General features: G+C 34.8%; 1 protein-coding gene across 6 annotated transcripts in view; it reads left to right on the top strand.

Moving 5' to 3' along the window:
• Positions 1-11,203, top strand: part of PCDH9 (protocadherin 9) — a 1,136,570-nt gene extending 1,125,367 nt beyond the window's left edge. For all 6 annotated transcript variants that reach the window (XM_027557661.1, XM_027557658.1, XM_027557660.1 and 3 more), the window contains one exon: positions 9,034-11,203. In XM_027557661.1, coding sequence (XP_027413462.1) covers positions 9,034-9,407 — 374 coding nt within the window. In that variant the 3' untranslated portion in view covers positions 9,408-11,203. The remainder of the gene's footprint in view (positions 1-9,033) is intronic.
• The last annotated feature ends 9,057 nt before the right edge of the window (positions 11,204-20,260 follow it).

Here is a 20,260-nt window from a genome sequence, read left to right as displayed (position 1 = left end):
CAATTTACCAAAATGTTTTTCACAAATTTCCCATTGCTTAAAATAACCAAGGGCGAGTCTCTACACTCTTTGGAGATCAGGAGAAGTAGAATGCCTACCCAGAGACTCAGGGGGGAACAAGGCTGCATTTAAAGGTCCCAGGTGAAAATTATCAGAGAACTTGGGAAATAAAAACAAACTTCACCAGTTTTCTCATTCTAATTAAATACACCTGAAATATGAGAGAGTGGAAAATGTGTGGAGATAAATTACTTCACAGTATTATGTACTACTGGTCTGGATTCAGACAAGTACCTGAGAGTTTTTAAGAGGAGGTAAGATTATATAAATTGCTTCTTTTTAAATTTGAATCTCAGCCTGAAATTCATCTGCATGAATTACTTCATTTCTTCATACCTGAGATTTGCTCCTAAAAACGTGTTGTATATCAAATAAGATTTACTGTGGTTTTTTGAGAAGTTATACAGATTGTAGGAAATGAACAGTAATTCAGGAAATATCAGTATATGAATAACTTTGTAAAATGAAAGACATCAAATATGAGAAAAAGAAATAGTGAACTATAGGAGAAAGAAGATACAGTTTGCAATAATATAAATAAGCTATTGCATACCATGCAATTGGGTAAAAATTTGAGTTAATTTAAATAATCAGTGACCTTAGACTATTGTCATTTCATTGATTGCAACATCTAATGTGAATGGTGAATCAATAAAATTATCTAAGTATTTTCTTTACAGCCATTAGCTTTAGCAGATGATAAAAAAAAAAGGGACCTGATATTCAAGCCATGCTGTAGAAAGCTAAAGATTTATAAGGAGGCACTCTCCATTCTTTGTGAGCTATAAAGTCTGTCCAAATAGCAATATCCTCTCTGGCAGAGAATCTGCTGCTTAGGCTGGCCATGTGTTATTGCATTTAGACTGACTCCATCCACAAATGTTGACTTTTCATCTGTGACCAAGGAAAAAAATCTGTATGAGGAACAGAACGTGTAAAACATTTAATCCTTGTTTACTTGTTAACCAAAGGTTTTGTCAGATCCTGCTGGTATGAGACTTCTGTATTTGTTTCTCAAGGTGACTGTAGATGATGTCACAATTTTGAGTTTAAACTTGAGCTATTAACTAAAAGTTAGATTATAGCTTTTTCTTAGATTGATAAATATAAATACTTGTTCCAATCATACTTTCACATTCCAAGACTTAATATGATGTAAGTAATACACTACAGGAACAGTTGATTTATAATTTCTTTGCTCTATCTTGGACTTTTCATTAGTAAAATGAAAATAACACTGAAAATGTGATTATATATGACAAGCCACAGTGATATTTAACAAAGGAATAAAAGGCCGGTAGATGTCATGCATCAAAATTTAATCTTTGACTCTCAAGTTTTAGATGAGAAACTAGGAAATAGTGAATCTAAAATTAATTTCACAAAGTTTATACTAATTCATTGTTTTCAGTTCAGTTCAGTAAAGTCACTCAGTCCAGCCCGACTTTTTGCAACCCCATGGACTGCAGCACGCTAGTCTGCCCTGTCCATTCATTGTTTTACTGGGGCTCAAATCTATTTCTGTTGGCCTGAGTTATGATGATCGCCTGACCTGAGATTTGTGAACTAGTTCGGAATTTAGATATTGTATGCAAGAATCTCTTGAACCTAATGAGATCAAACAAAAATTATTCAGTGAATGAATGAAAAATATTTTTCCTATAGGCATAATCAATTTGCCAGATTTATTTTTGGATTTAGACTGTCCACATAACTATGCTATACTATTTTATATGCAAATCTGAGTTTATATGGGATTGAAATTTGTACCCCTTGATTGTTTCTCTGGGCAGAGTAATAACTTGTATCTATTCCCATGTAATATTGATTTTAAATTATCAATTGGATATAGGATAATGTGATCTAAAATAGAGATCATATTACCAAAAGGGATTATGAGCAATGCTGAGCAGGTTCCTCAGTTTTCATGTCAACTCTCATATTCAAAATTAACTTTGACCATTTTCAGACTGGAAGCAAATTAATCAATGTGATTCATATCTGAAACTCATCAGTAGTGTGTGGAGATAGTAGGAGGCCCCATCAAGTGACTTAGCTTTCTACTCAGGGTAATCCATGATAAAAAATTGTTATCACTGCTGCATCTTATCTCACAAAAATGTAAAAGAATTAGAAATAAACTGAGGGTGAAAATGAGATAGTAAAAATACTAAGTTTTTTATATTGGTCTCTTAGAGATACTAAAGTTACCTAGTAGTGTAGTAGGTGAGAATTTTTGTTTCCCTGAAACTTTTTATAGGAAGTTGAGTAAGGAAAGAAGCAAGTATAATAACTAGGATTTTTCTCAGTAAATCAATAGCAAGTACAAAGCAAAGTAATAGGATAAAAACCTACTCTAAACCAGAAATTTTATTAAAACAAGGAATTTTATCACTAGGCCTAGAGATCAGGTAAATTGCTTCAGCAAGTTCAAGTCAGTGGATACATCTTCCACTTTAAGATGTTTACTGGTGCACAACTCTTTGTGTACTACATCATGCTACATTTTAAGGTACTTTTTCTGAGGACAATACAGTAAAACTGGAACTTAACAGTTGTTTTGCATAAAAATAATGATATATGGTCTAACCACAAAAAGGCCATTATAACATGACAATCAGATATGTTTTGCATGAAAGAGGTATTTTTCTATAATAAAATTTGAATGAGATAAAAATTGAGTGAGATGTGATGAATTTGAACCAAAATATAAAAATGACATCTATTTTACAATTCAATTTTGGCAGTCTGTTTAGTCTTATTTTACCCAATAGGAAAAATTCTAAGGAAAATTTATTCATGTAAAAGTCCAAACTGTCATATAGTTTGAAATCTAATGAGAAATATGAACGTTCTCATGATTTTTTTTACATGTCAGTTTATCAGTTTCGATCTTTGGAAAGAAAGGGTTTCAAATCATCAGGTCGAAAAGCAGGTGAACACCAGGCCAGAAGGCACTTGTTAATTACAGCAGTGAGTTAATCAATGAAGTAACAGTTCTGCTTCTGGGTATAACAAAATGAGATCAAAGCTCATTCAAGTATGCTGCCATTGAAGTATAGCTGGAGATCCATCAAATTGGATAGTTTCACATTTTGAACCTGCACATTAAAAGTCAGCAATTCAAGCAGCTCTATGACAGCTGTTGATGCCTAAATCATAAACAGGTTGCTGTTGTTTTTTTGTTTGTTAGTTTGTTTTGGTTTTGAGCAGAAAGGTGAATTTGGCCAAAGATGGAGAGGGAAATTCATTGAGACCTGATATAAACATTAACTGAGATGATTTTCAAGAAGCTTTTCATGTGCTTTCGTTTTTGCTTTCAGCATTTAAATGCAGAGACAGATGGCTTGGACAGTTTTATTAACATTTGTGTCTTTAGACATTAAAAAACCAAGAAAGATAACCAAACTCAAAGATTGCATTTGTGAGAGGGAAAAGTAATTTAGCTTTTTTTTTTTTTAAATCAATAAATATTTCAGTGTTAAAAAAATCATGATAGGGTTTTTAAAATACTTTTTAAAAATAAAACGGAAGTAATTAGTATAAGGCTGAAATTATGGAAAGTATTTATAAGCAGTTTTCAATCCTGATCTGAATTCTAAGTAGATATTGTATAACATGACAGAAATAGGACATCAAAATTTATGAAAAATTTGGAGAAGTAGGGAAGCATAATGCACACATGCATGCACATGCACACATGCACACACACAATTTCAAAATTTATTAAGAATCCAGCACATTTCTGATACATGTTGGATATTCAATAAACACTTGTTGAGGGAATTATGAAAAATAAATACAATTATTCATCAGTTAAGACAACCTCTTATAGTGATGACATTAAAAATAATTATATGTCAGTGATAAAGGATAATATTTCAGTGCATATAGGTTTTGCAGTATTAGCAAAGAAACCCTGATATTTTAAATGCTATATATTTGATGGAGAATCATGAATTATTTTCAATTATATTTTGAAAATAACAACATTAAATATTAATGCTTTATGAAGAATGTCTTTCTCTTTTTTAAAAATGTAAAACAATTCAGTAAGTGGTTCTAAAAATGAGAAAAAAATTAACTGGAAACTATTTAATGTTTAAGATGCTTCAGATTATAAACTTTTAAAGGACCAGGATATTTAGGAAATCAGTAGAATGACTGTGTTCTCTTTAATAATTCATGATAAAAATGTTTTTATTTTTTCTACCAATTCATGACACAGACTTTATGGAAGAAAACTTGGAATCTATTTCTCAAAAAATTGCTATTTCTCAAAATAAAACCCATATTGTGTGTGTGTGTTTCAGGCAACCACTGGAAATTATACATAGGTCAAAATAAAAAGAGTAAAATTTTCCATATTTAATGTCAGGTCCTAAAATAGAAACTTGCCAGAAAATAAGCAAAGTAAATTTTCCAACAATGGAGCTCAATTATATGAGCAAATTGTTGTAATGAGGTTATATAGATAGATGGGTAAATCTCTATACAGACAGACGACGGTTAGACCCAGTTCTGTGATCCTGGTTGGTCACTTTCCCTTTCTGAGTTAATTCATATCCCACCACTTCCCTTCTAGAGCTCTCACACTTGCAGGTCATGAAGGACACATCCTAACTGCTGGAAAGGTCAGGTTGTCAGATAACTTGAGACAGCCTCTGTGCCCTAGAACCTGAAAAATTATTCAAATCAGTCAATCCACAGAGGGTGCTTGGAACCTAGCTCCTCCCACCCTGTTTGGCAATACATAAACTGTCCACTACAATTCTAGCTTATTTTTATGCTGTTCTTGGTACAACCTTCCATGGGGCCCTGCCTGGTGGCCCTTCTTTTTTAGGGCTATAGGTAACAAAACCTGGCTCTCATGCAATTGCCATCATTGTGTTGTGTCCCACTTTTTGATGAATCTTTAAATTTTGTAAAGCAGATACCTAAAAGACTGACCTAAGAATCTACAGAAATTCTGTAAATTTATCAGAAGCTTTCAAATTTATTTATAAGAATGAATCACATACATTTTTCAAAGAGCAATTAACACTATTTAATGGAAAAATATTTTTGTAAGTTAAAGATTTTGTGTAGTACACGCAAATGTTAACTGTAAATGTCTTAAAATTATCAGTTATCTGTAAGAAATTTCAGAAAAATGTAGAAATTATATAACTTGGAACAAAGTACCCCTGTTGCCTTGTGAAGAGACAAGCCTCCTTAAATCCTATCTTCTTCCCAATGACACCCTTTTTTTGTCTCTTGGTTTGCTGCTTTGAAGGCAATTATTTGTTTCCCAGGATAGGCGCACAGTTCCATGGGGACACTGTTGACATCTACTTTGTTAACTGCTATATTCCCAGTGCCTGTCACAGTGTCAGCATATAGTACATGCTCAGTAAATAATAATGGAATAAATAAATGTTATCAGTTCTGAAAAACAATGCACACTATTTTTGTTAAAATGTGTCACTCAGTGCTGAAGATTTCAGGTCCACACAACACACACACACACACACACACACACACACACACAGTGTTCTCAGTTCTTGGGTAATACCCTCAATTTAATAAGATAGTAATGTATATTGGATAAGACTATTTAAAAAATAATCTTTCATACTCTCTTTTTATAGAGTAATAAAATCTTGATGCTATTGATATTTCTAAGACAGCTAATAATCCTCCCCCCAACTTTGGAGCTATTAACAAGAAAAGAAAAATGTACTAATGATTCTAGAATAGTAAAAGTTAAGAATTGATTGATAGACATAAGATATATTATATATCAAACTTGTGATTATCTCCATTGATGTCTAGAAAGGAGTGAACATATTTAACAGAGAAGTTAAATAATTCACTTATTAACTGTCACAAGTATTGCTAAGGTGAAGAGATTTGTTGTTGAGGAAGCTTTTGGTATGATATTTGTGAAATCAGCATATTCTGATTGTTTAAATTCTGCCTTTTAAGTGGAGGATATCTTTAATAATTTCTTAGAACATTTTCAACCTCATAAAAATTTAATTAACAATTAACAGTGTGCATAAATCATTGCTCTTGTTTAGCACCATGAAGAATCAGAAAACAGATCATTCCTTTTTTTTCATGAATGGATTTTAAATCTAGTTGAGAGAAAACAAAAATAAAAATGTTACTCATGAGTGTACAGACCCTAAAGACAAAAGGCAAAAATGTCATAATGTAAAAGTTGAGTGGGTTCAATTAGGGAATTTGTTATGCATTTATAGGGGAATATCTATGGAAATCTTCCCAGTGCATACAAGATATGGATTAGCAAAGTTAGGGAAGCTTGCTGTGGTACATGGGAAGCAAACTGCCCCTTGATAGAGTCAGTAATTAAATGAAAACAAGCCAGACAAAAGCATTTTCTAGGCCTGTGATTCTGATGGAAGGGGCGTGGATTAGTTTGAACAAAATCAGAATGTGTTTGCTTTGTGGATACAGAGCCACTGAATAAACCAAAGCGAACCTATAAGGGAGAAATTAGTTTGAAATTTTAAAGTGTGGGCAAAATTCAGAGGACAGAGAAAGGCTCATCAGTTCAGTTCAGTTCAGTTCAGTTGTTCATTCGTGTCCGACCCTTGGCGACCCCATGAATCGCAGCATGCCAGGCCTCCCTGTCCATCACCAGTTCCCGGAGTCGACTCATACTCATGTCCATCGAGCTGGTGATGCCATCCAGCCATCTCATCCTCTGTCATCCCCTTCTCCTCCTGTCCCCATATCCCTCCCAGCATCAGGGTCTTTTCCAATGAGTCAATTCTTTGCATGAGGTGGCCAAAGTATCAGAGTTTCAGAAAGGCTCATAGAGAAGGTTAAATTAAATATCCTAGTGAATAAGTGATCACTGAAAATTTGTGAGAGAAATAGTTTTAAGTAATGAACATATGTCTTAAAAATAAAACTATTTACTTTTGAGGGGATGGGACTATGGATCACATGAGAAGGAAGTTTACTGTTATTCTAAAAAGCAGACTTCAGATTTCAAAATAGACTAAAATCTCATTAAGAGTACATTTTAAGCACCTTTTTTTTTTTCCGCTTTTCACATCCAGTGTCCGTTCTGATGCTGTCTGCGTGTGGAGGTCAGGTATTTGCCAACAACAGTTACCTTTCTCAGCAGTATTTTTTTTTAACATGAAAGAAATAACTAGAATATTATTAAGACAAATAGATATTAATATAAATATTCCACAATTACTGGGCACTTAAAAATATTAGTAATGCTAACTTGGGTTTTAGCAGAGACCTGCATTCCAATTGTTGGCTCTTTTAATTGTTGAGTAGGCAAACTCGCAGGGATGTTTTCTTCTACATTTCTATTCTGATGACTCTTAGCTTTTGAAAATGTTTTATGCCTCAAGCATTCTTGCCTATCTGATACTTAACCTCATTTGTAAAATCAATTCCTAATTTTCAAGCTATCACTTATCACTTGACTGTTTAATCATGGGAAAGAAAACATGACGACAAAAAACCCAACTTAACCCTTAACCATTTATCATTTGACACTTACTGTTTTTCAGTACAGAACTGATTTTCTCTTTACATAATCAGAGAATAGTTTACTTTCAAAATCATGGTTAAAATGTTTTAGATTGCCTTCTGGTAAAAAAAAAAGAGAGAGAGAAATATCTATGATGACTTTTTTCTCTTTGAATATTACACTCTATGCATTCCAATTTGCAACCTAGCTAGACTTTCACTCTAGTGAAATTTGGGTTATTTGATACATTTATAAATCAAGAAAATAGGTTAAGCTTAGAAGGAAACCACATGGGATCTTTATTTACTTGGATTTCACAATGCTTGAAGTCAACCAGATGTGTCTTTAGTAGTATACTTTAGTTAAAATGTTCTTTAAAATTATTACTTAAAAAAGAATGTTGCAAAGTTATTTTAATGAATTTCATATTAAGATATATGTTTACATGGAAGATCATTTTGATTAACTATTCACAGTATTTACTTTTAATATTATATTTCAAGTAACACTTTTTGTATTCTTGGAGTTTTTAATTAACATCTTCTGGCATTGTGCATAAAATTTTGTAAATTTCATTATTTCTCATGAATATGAGTTTTTATTGAGAATTAGGACATGAATTGGTAATAATACACATGTCATAGAAAAAAGTTGATCTGAAATGATGTATCATGGGTATATCTGTTTACCCATATCTATCTACTTATTTTTTGATCTGTCTGTATCTCTAGATATAAAATGGCTTAAGGGAAAGAGTAATTCTTATCTCCAAAACAAGGAATTTTATTCCTTCTATGTAATTCTTAAAAGGATAGGATATTACTCAGCCATAAAAAAGAATGAATTTCAGTTTTAATGAGGTGGATGAACCTATAGCCTGTTACACAGAGTGAAGTCAGTCAGAAAGAAAAAAATATAGTGAATTAATGCATATATATGGAATCTAGAAAAAGGTATTGATTAACCTATTTTCAAGGAGGGAATGGAGATGCAAATCTAGAGAATAGACTTGTGGACACAGTGGTGGAGGGAGAGAGTGCGACAGATGGAGAAAGTAGCATCAACATATATACACTATCAGATGTGAGATAGATAGCTGGTGAGAAGCTACTGTGCAGCACAGGGATTACAGTCTGCACTCTGTGATGGCCTGGAGGGATGGGATGGGGGGAGGGCAAGGAGGGAAGAGAGGGGAGAGAGGGAGAGGGGGAGAGGGGATAATTATACACATAATTATGTGTGAATAATTATGGCTAATTTGCATTGTTGTATGGCAGAAACCAACACAACATTGCAAAAATTAAAAAGTAGAAAAAAAGGATGGGGAATCATATCTATGAATTGCTTAACTTAATAGATTTTCATGAGAAAATGAGATCACCAGTGCAGTTTTTCTCTAAGGATATAATTTAAAATGAAAACCCTAACCACTGTCTTTCCTTATTTTCTCTGTCTCTTGTCCTCTGCAGATGGGCCTCTGGGCCCCCGAGGATTAGCTGAAGCTACAGAGATGTGCACTCAAGAGTGCTTGGTTTTGGGTCACTCTGATAATTGCTGGATGCCTCCTGGCTTGGGTCCATATCAACACCCTAAATCTCCTCTCTCAACCTTTGCACCCCAAAAAGAATGGATCAAGAAGGACAAGCTTGTGAATGGGCACACCCTGACCAGAGCCTGGAAAGAAGATAGCAACAGGAACCAGTTCAATGACCGTAAGCAGTATGTCTCCACTGAAGGCCATTTCAACAATGGCAGCCACATGACAGACATTCCTTTGGCAAATCTGAAGTCTTATAAGCAAGCAGGAGGTGCTATTGAGAGTCCTAAGGAGCACCAACTCTAAAAAAAAAGGCCATATGGGACCTAAGGACTTTAATCTAAATAGACATGCTAATACCGTGTGTGTCAGAGCTTTATGTATTCAATAGATCTCTACAACTATGCCCCTTAGAGCAGGGATACCCATAATTTTTTGTTGGCACCATGGAGGATACAATGTTTTATCACATAAGAGAGAAGATAGTTTTACTAGCCATATGATCTTATTTACTAGGATTGATTAAACTTTCCAGAAGTATCTCCATTGTGCAAATATCTTTTTTTAAATTGCATTTTATTTTGACCCTGGACTGCTGCTATGAATAATAGAATATGCATTTGGAGAGTAAGGAAGTTCCATGGATTAGAGTGACTGAAAGACATATCCAGTTAGAAAAATTGTGCTCTTTTTGTCATTGATCTGTGTTGAGACTGCTATACTTGACATTATACTTCAAACAAAACTTAAAAAGATAAGCATTAAACTTATTGTGCTGTTAACAACATTAGTGGACACTTGTTAAGTCAATCAGTGTTAAAGTATTTGTAAATAGAAGCAAGTTATTATTAACAACTTTGTGTACTTATATCGTTCACCTAAAAATGTTGTAGCATAATTCTGTGTTTTATGGTTGCTTCTTTCTTTTTTTGTTTGCCTCTTTGTTGTTATTTTTGTTGTTTCTTTTAGTGAGGTGTTTCTGCGTTAGTAGTCTGTCCTGACACACATTGTTCAAAAGATCTCAAATACTTGTGTTTAAAGAAAAGGTTCTGGAATCTTGCTTCTTTTATGATAGCTTATGTTGCTGGAATTCTAAAAAATAAAGATAAAAATGAAAACTTCATATATAAAAGGACTTCTGCAAAAGCTTGAAAATTCAGAACCTATTTTCTTGACATCCTTATTTTCAAAGTAGGCAAAAGCAAAATCACTTATTTAGTAGCATTAAATGAGATACTAATGGGAAAGTGTTATCTTTCAGAAAGTGAAGTAATATCCTGTGCTTGTCACTCATGCAGAATTAATATATTAAATTAGCATATATTAAAGAAAAATTAATATTCAAAATAGTTTCAATTGGGCAAATGTGTGTCTACAACTTTGTTGAAATGGCAGTTTGTGTTGATCCTCATATATAATAATGTTGTTGTAACACAAGTGTTAGACCATAGCCACAAAATATTTAATGTGTTGTGCCTTCATGATGTAACAGAACATTCTCCAGGTAGGCTAGTTGGGGGATATTAAGGGATAAATCTCTAATTATTGCTGTTTAACTGTTTGTTATCATAGTTGGTCAATGCCTGGCGGGTACCAGCATCTTGTCACTTAGGTCAAACCAACAGAGTGACAACTAATGTTAATAAGATCTCAGTTGCACGTGCAAACAAATCCAAATTCGAACATTCTTAGGAGGTTTTTGTTAAGGCATGACAGATGATTTAAACAAATAAATAGCATGCAACAAAATGTTTTTACTGAAAGAAGTGAAAGTTATCTTAATGCCACGGTTCAACAACAGCTTAAAAGTTAAAAAAAAATAAAATAAAATAAAAAAAAATGGTTTGCTAATCTGATAGATAATTTGTTCTTACCAAAAATAAAATTACTTTGTAAATAGCAATTCACATTTTTTCCACAGTATAATGGAAAATAATGGGTAGGGGTGCATTACTTATTGAAGTACATATTTGTCGGTTTGTGAGGGGTGTTTGATGACTTTGACAGAATAAATATCTAAACAATTATCCTTGTTACTGCTTTGCCAGTTCTACGTTATTTACAATTATTCAGCTCTTGCAATAAATGTTCTGAATTCCTGACTGTAGTGTGTTAATTCTTGTTCAAAATCCAAAGTGATGATTTCTACTCTAATTGTTAGATAAATATATGTTGATAAAACTAAATTTTAATTATAAAATTAGTTAGTGGTTTAATACTTATGTTCTGAATATATGGTCCAAGTTAGAGTTAAATTCTCCTAGAAGAAGAAGAAAGTTGCTCAGTCATGTCCGACTCTTTGAGACCCCATGGACTGTGGCCTACTAGGCTCTTCCATCTATGGGATTTTCCAGGAAAGAATACTGGAGTGGGTTGCCATTTCCTTCTCCAGGAGATCTTCCCGACCCAAGGGATTGAACCCCAGTCTCCCGCATTATAGGCAGATGCTTTACCATATGAGCTACAGCTTCTCCTAATGATTTATTAAATCATTTTCTTATGAAATTCATAAGAAGAGTTAGTTCATTTTCTAATCAAGTTTCATACAAGTTTCATCAAAGTGAAATCTGAAGTCAGAAACTGGGCAGGTAACACTGGTTAGTTAGTGAGGTTATCTTGTCTCTTAGTATCATTAACAAGATTTCATGAAACAAACTCCCAAATATTTCATTTTTGGCAGAGGATTATTCAGGGATTAAGACCTTGAAACAACAGCCAAAGCTTCATCTATATTTCTTTCAGATTAGCAAAATGGACCCAGAAACTGCCAAGGATAATAAGACACATTCACACATATGCCATGTGTTTATATTCATCACAGAGCAGCTGGATCAGAGTTTTAGAGCAAATAAAGAAGTCTGACTCTTCCTCTACAGCTTTTGAAAAGTTTTAAAATAAGGCTCAGGAGATAGTGACATAGAGGTAAAGATATTTACTTGGGCCAGTGGCTGTATGGAGAACCTAACTCCTCTTCTCTGAACACCAGATTTGTCCAATACTCTGGGGTGCCAGTCATCTTTCCTTCATGGAGCAGACCGGCCCTAGGACACAGAAAATGAATGAATCCTGGAAGTAGGCTACTCTTGAAAAAAAGCAAAAAAAAAAACAAACATCTTTTCCCAGCCCCTTCCATTTTTTACCAATCATATGTCATTCCCTTCTGCCTTGCAGAGTAAAAGGTGAGAAAAACTAAAATAACTATTCTCATATATTTTCCTTCCCAAAAAGATTGGAATAGAAATGCTTTCTTCCAAACCAGAAGTTTGGAAAGAAACTCCCCACACCACAATATTTCTTCTAATAATTATGGCACCACCTGCTCTTATCAAGGCATTCAGTATGCTCTGTAAAAATTTAAGATAGGTAACATTACAAACCAAACTGAAATATTTACTCATTAACTAAATGATACAGTCATAATGACTAATCTTAAATATCACCCACATTATTTTATTGTATAGATGTGGAATATTATAAATCATGTTTACCTGGAAATCAAAACCAGTTATATTTCCTCATATAGCACACCATATGAAATGTATAAAAAGTTATTATCAAATGTTCCAATGCTATATACTACACATTTTCTAAGACAGGTATAGAAATAAACTTTATTAATCTAAATATGACCTGTTTGAATGAACATTTCTACACATACACTAACATAAAACATATATTTAAATAGTGATTATTCATTAATAGACAGCTGAGAAGTCATTTTGCTGCCCTGATGCTATTCAGCAAATCTTATTCCATAGAGTAGTGTTCCCTCCCCTCCACCCATCATTCCTTAGCTGAATTAAGAAATGAAGCTGAGTCCCAGAAACCATTCTAGTATTTATTAAGCTCTCTTGGATAGAAGCCAGGAATGGCTAATTATTATTAGTGAGGAGTTTTGGCAGTCAGGGATGAAAGGGATGCCTTGTCAGTTTCAATTCTAATGTGGATGCCAGGGTGTTAATTTGAAAGAGGGCAAACCAAACTGTGAAAAGGAGGAGTGCTGTTGGGATTCTAAGAATGCTTCATTGTTCTGCTTTGTTTAAATAGAGATGAATTTCTCTCCCTAAAGGAAGCTCCTTCATTGGTTGTTTTGAAAGACATTGCTTTCAAATTCTCCCAGTGTTCTTGAAGGCATAGCAACTACATAGTGATCCCTTTGAAGGAGGTCACAATTATATTCATTACCTCAACCATAGTTTGGCCTCAGGTCAAATAACAGGGAAGGAACAGAGCCCCACTCTTCAAAAGAAAATTGATTGAAAGATTTGCTGAGCATGGTCCCACCCATCAAGGCAAGAACCAGTTTCCCCCTCAGTTAGCTTATCCCATCAGGAATCTTCAATAAGCCTCTTATACTTCTACATCAGAGGACAGACAGATTGAACACCACAATTACAGAAAACTAAACAACCTGATCACATGGACCACAGCCTTGTCTAACTCAATGAAACTATGAGCCATGCCCTGTAGGGCCACCCAAGAGAGATGGGTCATGGTGGAGAATTCTGACAAAATGTGGTCCACTGGAGAAGGGAACGGCAAACCAATTCAGTATTCTTGCCTTCAGAAAACCCACGAACAGTATGAAAAGGCACAAAGATAGGACACTGAAAGATGAACTCCCCAGGTCAGTAGGTGCCCAATGTGCTACTAGAGATCAGTGGAGAAATAACTCCAGAAAGAAGGAAGAGACAAAGCCAAAGCAAAAACAATACCAGTGGTGGATGTGACCGGTGATGGAAGTAAAGTCTGATGCTGTAAAGAGCAATATTGCATAGGAACCTGGAATGTTAGGTCCATGAATCAAGGCAAACTGGAAGTGGCCAAACAGGAGATGGCAAGGGTGAACATCGACATTTTAGGAATCAGTGAACTAAAATGGACTGGAAGGGGTGAATTTAACTCAGATGACCTTTATATCTACTACTGTAGGCAAAAATCCCTTAGAAGAAGTGGAGTAGCCATCATGGTCAACAAAAGAGTCTGAAATGCAATACTTGGATGAAATGTCAAAAACAATAGAATGATCTCTATTCGTTTCCAAGGCAAACCATTCAATATCACAGTAATCCAAGTCTATGCCCCAACCAGTAATGCTGAAGAAGCTGAAGTTGAATGGTTCTATGAAGACCTACCAGACCTTCTAGAACTAACACCCCCAAAAGATGTACTTTTCATTATAGGGGACTGTAATGCAAAAGTAGGAAGTCAAGAGATACCTGGAATTACAGTCAAATTTGGCCTTGGAGTATAGAATGAAGCAGGGCAAAGGCTAACAGAGTTCTGTGAAGAGAACACACTGATCATAGCAAACACCCGCTTCCAACAACACAAGAGAAAACACTACACATGGACACCACCAGATTATCAGTACCAAAATCAGATTGATTATATTCTTTGCAGCCAAAGATGGAAAAGTTATATACAGTCAGTAAAAACAAGACTGGGAGCTGACTATGGCTCAGATAATGAACTCTTTCTTGCCAAATTCAGACTTAAATTGAAGAAAATAGGGAAAATCACTAGATCATTCAGGTATGATCTAAATCAAATCCCTTATGATTATACAGTGAAAGTTACAAATAGATTCAAGGGATTGGATCTGATAGACAGAGTTCCTGATGAATGATGGATGGAGGTTCTTGACATTGTACCGGAGGCAGTGACTAAGACCATCCTTGAGGAAAAAGAAATGAAAAATGGCAAAATGGTTGCCTGAGGAGGCCTTACAAATAGCTATGAAAAGAAAAGAAGTGAAAGGCAAATGAGAAAAGGAAAGATATATCCATTGAATGCAGAGTTCCAAAGAATAGCAAGGAGAGATTAAAAAAAGCCTTCCTCAGTGATCAATGCAAAGAAATAAAGGAAAACAATAGAATGGGAAAGACTAGAGATCTCCTCAAGAAAATTAGAGATACCAAGGGTACATTTCATGCAAAGTTGGGCACAAAAAAGGACAAAATAGGTATGGACCTAACAGAAGCAGAAGATATTAAGAAGAGGTGGCAAGAATACACAGAAGAACTGTACAAAAAAGAGCTTCATGACCCAGATAATCAAGATGGTGTGATCACTCACCTAGAACCAAACATCCTGGAATTCAAAGTTAAGTGCCCCGTAGGAAGCATCACTTCAAACAAAGCTAGTGGAGGTGATGGAATTCCAGTTGAACGATTTCAAATCCTAAAAGATGACGCTGTGCAAGTGCTGCACTCAATATGCCAGCAAATTTGGAAAACTCAGCAGTGGACACAGGACTGGAAAAGGTCAGTTTTCATTCCAATCCCAAAGAAAGGCAATGCCAAAGAATGCTCAAACTACCACACAGTTGCACTCATCTCACAAGCTAGCAAAGTAATGCTCAAAATTCTCCAAGCCAGGCTTCAACAGTACAAGAACCATGAACTTTCAGATGTTCAAGCTGGATTTAGAAAAGGTGGAGGAACTAGAGATCAAATTGCCAACATCTGTTGGGTCATTGAAAAAAAAGCGAATTCCAGAAAAACAACTACTTCTGCTTTCTTGACTATGCAAAGCTTTTGACTGTGTGGATCATAACAAACTCTGGACAATTCTTTGTGAGATGGGAATACCAACCTGCCTCCTGATAAATCTGTATGCAGGTCAAGAAGCAACAGTTAGAACTGAGCATAGAACAAGACACTGGTTCCAAATCGGGAAAGGAGTACATCAAAGATGTATACTGTCACCCTCCATCTGTAACTTATATGCAGAGTACATCATGAGAAATGTTGGACTGGATGAAGTACAAGCTGGAATCAAGATTGCCAGGAGAAATATCAACAACTTCAGATATTCCAGTGACACCACCCTTATGGCAGAAAGAGAAGAAAACTAAAGAGCCTCTTGATGAAAGTGAAAGAGGAGAGTGAAAATATTGGCTTACAACTCAACATTCAGAAAACTAACATCATGGCATCTGGTCCCATATCTTCATGGCAAATATATGGGGAAACAATGGAAACAGTGACAGACTTTATTTTCTTGGGCTCCAAAATCACTGCAGGTGATGACTTCAGCCATGAAATTAAAAGACTCTTGCTCCTTGGAAGAAAAGTTATGACCAACCTAGAAAGCATATAAAAAAGCTGAGACATTACTTTGTCAACAAAGGTCCATCTACTCAAGGCTATGGTTTTTCCAGTGGTCATGTATGGATGTGAAAGTTGGACTATAAAGAAAGCTGAGCACAGAAGAATTGATGCTTTTGAACTGTGGTGTTGGAGAAGGTACTCTGAGCATACCTTGGACAGCAAGAGATCCAACCAGTCCATCCTAAAGGAAATCAGTCCTAAATGTTCATTGGAAAGACTTTTGCTGAACCTGAAACTCTTATACTTTGGCCATCTGATGCAAAAAACTGACTCATTTAAAAAGACCCTGATGCTTGGAAAGATTGAATGTGAGAGGAGAAGGGGACAACAGAGGATGAGATGGTTGGATGGCATTACCGACTCAATGGACATGAGTTTGAGTAAGATCTGGGAATTCTCAATAGACAGGGAAGCCAGGCGTGCTGCAGTCCATGGTGTCACAAAGAGTCAGACATGACTGAGTGACTGAACTGAACTGAACTGAATTGATCACATAAGAAGTTCTATATATATTATATTCCTGTATCACAGCTACCAGTTAAATTTTAATAAATATGAACCAGGCTTTTCACTGTTGAAAAAAAATAGAATTAATCTCATAGTAATAAAATATATTTATATAACATACACTATTTACAGCATGACTATCATAATGCTATTTCATTCACATTTAGTTCACTCAGTTTTCATTTTATTTTAATGAGTATTTCAAACATATCAATTGTCCATTACCATAATGCCACCATTATCTATTTTAAAATATTAAGTCTATATTTTCTACTTCAAAAATGAATCTTATTTCTTAGAATTCTTAAATAGAGCAACATGCAATGAAATGAGTTCTGTCCACATTTTTGTTATCTTAACCTACACATTGTTCTTGATGCTTTATACTAAAAAGTTCTTTTTAAGTTGTCTTTAATCTTTTATCCTCAAATTTTCTTTTTTAAGTCCTATGGTTGTGTTCTTATTGGAATACATTCAACACAGTTATTAATGGCCTCATTCAATGCCAGGCATATTTGCAAATATTCTCAATGACAGTGACTTTTCAAATAATATTACAGTACTATTTATATTTAATCATGTATTTTCTGGATCTTTATAGTTCTTTTTAAAGAAATACTTTTTAAATTATATTTTATTTTACTGAAATATAATTGACATGTAACACTGTATTGTTTTAGGTATATGATACAATGATTCAACATTGGTATATTCTGAAAATTGATCACCACCATAAAAATAGTTAACAACCATCATCACCCATAGTTATATTTTTTTTCCTTCTGATGAGAACATTTAAGATTTACTCGCTTATTAATTTTTAAATATGTAATGTCATTATCATTATTATATTATCATTAGCTATGGTCACCATGCTGTATCTTATCTTATTGGTTCTTCTATTGCGAACTTTCTTTTCACGTCCAAGTTCATAAATAGTTTGGGATCATTGACATAATCCTGAATAATGATATTCAATAAAAATAATACTTTCCTTGTAACTTTAACACAGTCAAGACTTCCTGCAGTGTTAGGTGCTTCTAAGTAAAATTAGAGGTCACTTTAAGTAAAATTTTGCTTTTATATTTAATGACATTACATCTATTTTCTTTTGACTGGTCACATAGCACTTGGAGTCCATATTATTTTACATGTGGGGTGCTTTTTTTCTCCAGAAGGAAAAAATCATGAAAATATTTAAGGTAACATTACATTCATATGCCATTAAATTCTTACTCCTCAAGACATACTACAGTGTCAGCATAACTGATAATTTGGCTTTGGTGGTGGGGCACTGACATTTTTAATCATAGATACACAACTGAACACTCCCTCCTCCTGAAAACATTTTTCTCTTGGCTCCCTGGAAATCACAACCCTTTGATTTTCTCTTACCTCACTAGCCAGTCTTTAGATCTTCCTTCTTTTTTAGTATAAGTGTTTACAGCTATAAATTTTCCCCTGAATACAATTGTCCCTTCATTATATCAGTTTTGGTATGTTGAATTTTCATTTTCACTCATCCCTAACTGTTTCCTAGTTTCCCTGGTGATTTCTTCTTTGACACATTAGTTGTTTGAGAGTGTCTCATTTAATTTTCATGTATTTGTGAATTTTCCAGATTTCTTTCTATTATTACTAGAAAGTTTCACTCCAGTGTGGTCATAAAAAACCCTTTTATGATTTCACACTTTAAGTCTTTTTTTTGTCGATTAACATATCTGACCATCCCATTCTAAAACTGAAATGAGATTGTCTTTAATCCATTGTATATTCTTGCCTCCTTTGTCGAAGATAAGGTGTCCATATGTGCGTGGATTTATCTCTGGGCTTTCTATTTTATTCCATTGATCAATATTTCTGTCTTTGTGCCAGTACCATACTGTCTTGATAACTGTGGCTTTGTAGTAGAGCCTGAAGTCAGGTAGGTTGATTCCTCCAGTTCCATTCTTCTTTCTCAAGATCGCTTTGGCCAAAGAACTAAATAGACATTTCTCCAAAAAAGACATACAGATGGCTAACAAACACATGAAAAGATGCTCAACATCACTCATTATCAGAGAAATGCAAATCAAAACCACTATGAGGTACCATTTCACACCAGTCAGAATGGCTGCGATCCAAAAGTCTACAAATAATAAATGCTGGAGAGGGTGTGGAGAAAAGGGAACCCTTTTACACTGTTGGTGGGAATGCAAACTAGTACAGCCACTATGGAGAACAGTGTGGAGATTCCTTAAAAAACTGGAAATAGAACTGCCTTATGATCCAGCAACCCCACTGCTGGGCATACACACTGAGGAAACCAGAAGGGAAAGAGACACGTGTACCCCAATGTTCATCGCAGCACTGTTTATAATAGCCAAGACATGGAAGCAACCTAGATGTCCATCAGCAGATGAATGGATAAGAAAGCTGTGGTACATATACACAATGGAGTATTACTCAGCCATTAAAAAGAATACATTTGAATCAGTTCTAATTAGGTGGATGAAACTGGAGCCTATTATACAGAGTGAAGTAAGCCAGAAGGAAAAACATAAATACAGTATACTAACGCATATATATGGAATTTAGAAAGATGGTAACAATAACCCGGTGTACGAGACAGCAAAAGAGACACTGATGTATAGAACAGTCTTATGGACTCTGTGGGAGAGGGAGAGGGTGGGAAGATTTGGGAGAATGGCAATGAAACATGTAAAATATCATGTAGGAAACGAGTTGCCAGTCCAGGTTCGATGCATGATGCTGGATGCTGGGGGCTGGTGCACTGGGACGGCCCAGAGGGATGGTATGGGGAGGGAGGAGGGAGGAGGGTTCGGGATGGGGAGCACGTGTATACCTGTGGCGGATTCATTTTGATATTTGGCAAAACTAATACAATTATGTAAAGTTTAAAAATAAAATAAAATTAGAGAAAAAAAAATAAAAATAAAAATAAAATATTTTAAAAAAAAAGAAAAAAAAAAAAATAAAACTGAAATGACTGTTTTAGCACTCCTAATCCCATTTACAACCTGCTCTATCTTTTCCCCTGTGGCACTGACCACCTTCTAACATAGCTGTAATTTACTTATTTACCAATGCTTATCATTCAGTGTCTGTCAACCCCTCTAGAAGATAAGCCCCATAAAGGCAAATTTTTTTGACTCTTTTGTTCACTGATGTATCCACAGCTCTTAGCATGGTGTCTGGAAGTAAGCAGTAGCTCCATATATATTTGATAAATAAATGGAGGAATGAACTATCACCTCAGCTCTCAGTCTCTTTCATTTCTACAGCTTCTATACATGTATTAAGGAGAAGATCTTCCTGATCAACAGTCCATTTTCACATTGATAACAAGGTCCTCCGTGAATATTAACTAGGACCCATTTAGGTTATGTGATTTGGAAATGGAATAAATACATTTTGTGGAAACTTGAAACACTCTGCTTTCCACATTTTTTACTCTTCTATTCCTTTCTATCTATGTATTGGAATTTGTCTATTTCCCCCAGGTGAACACTTAAATTTTTAACAATATGTTTCAAG

This window comes from Bos indicus x Bos taurus, chromosome 12 (genome assembly GCF_003369695.1).
Source record: "Bos indicus x Bos taurus breed Angus x Brahman F1 hybrid chromosome 12, Bos_hybrid_MaternalHap_v2.0, whole genome shotgun sequence".
Lineage (NCBI taxonomy): Eukaryota > Metazoa > Chordata > Mammalia > Artiodactyla > Bovidae > Bos > Bos indicus x Bos taurus.
This window is presented reverse-complemented; position numbering and strand designations above follow the sequence as displayed.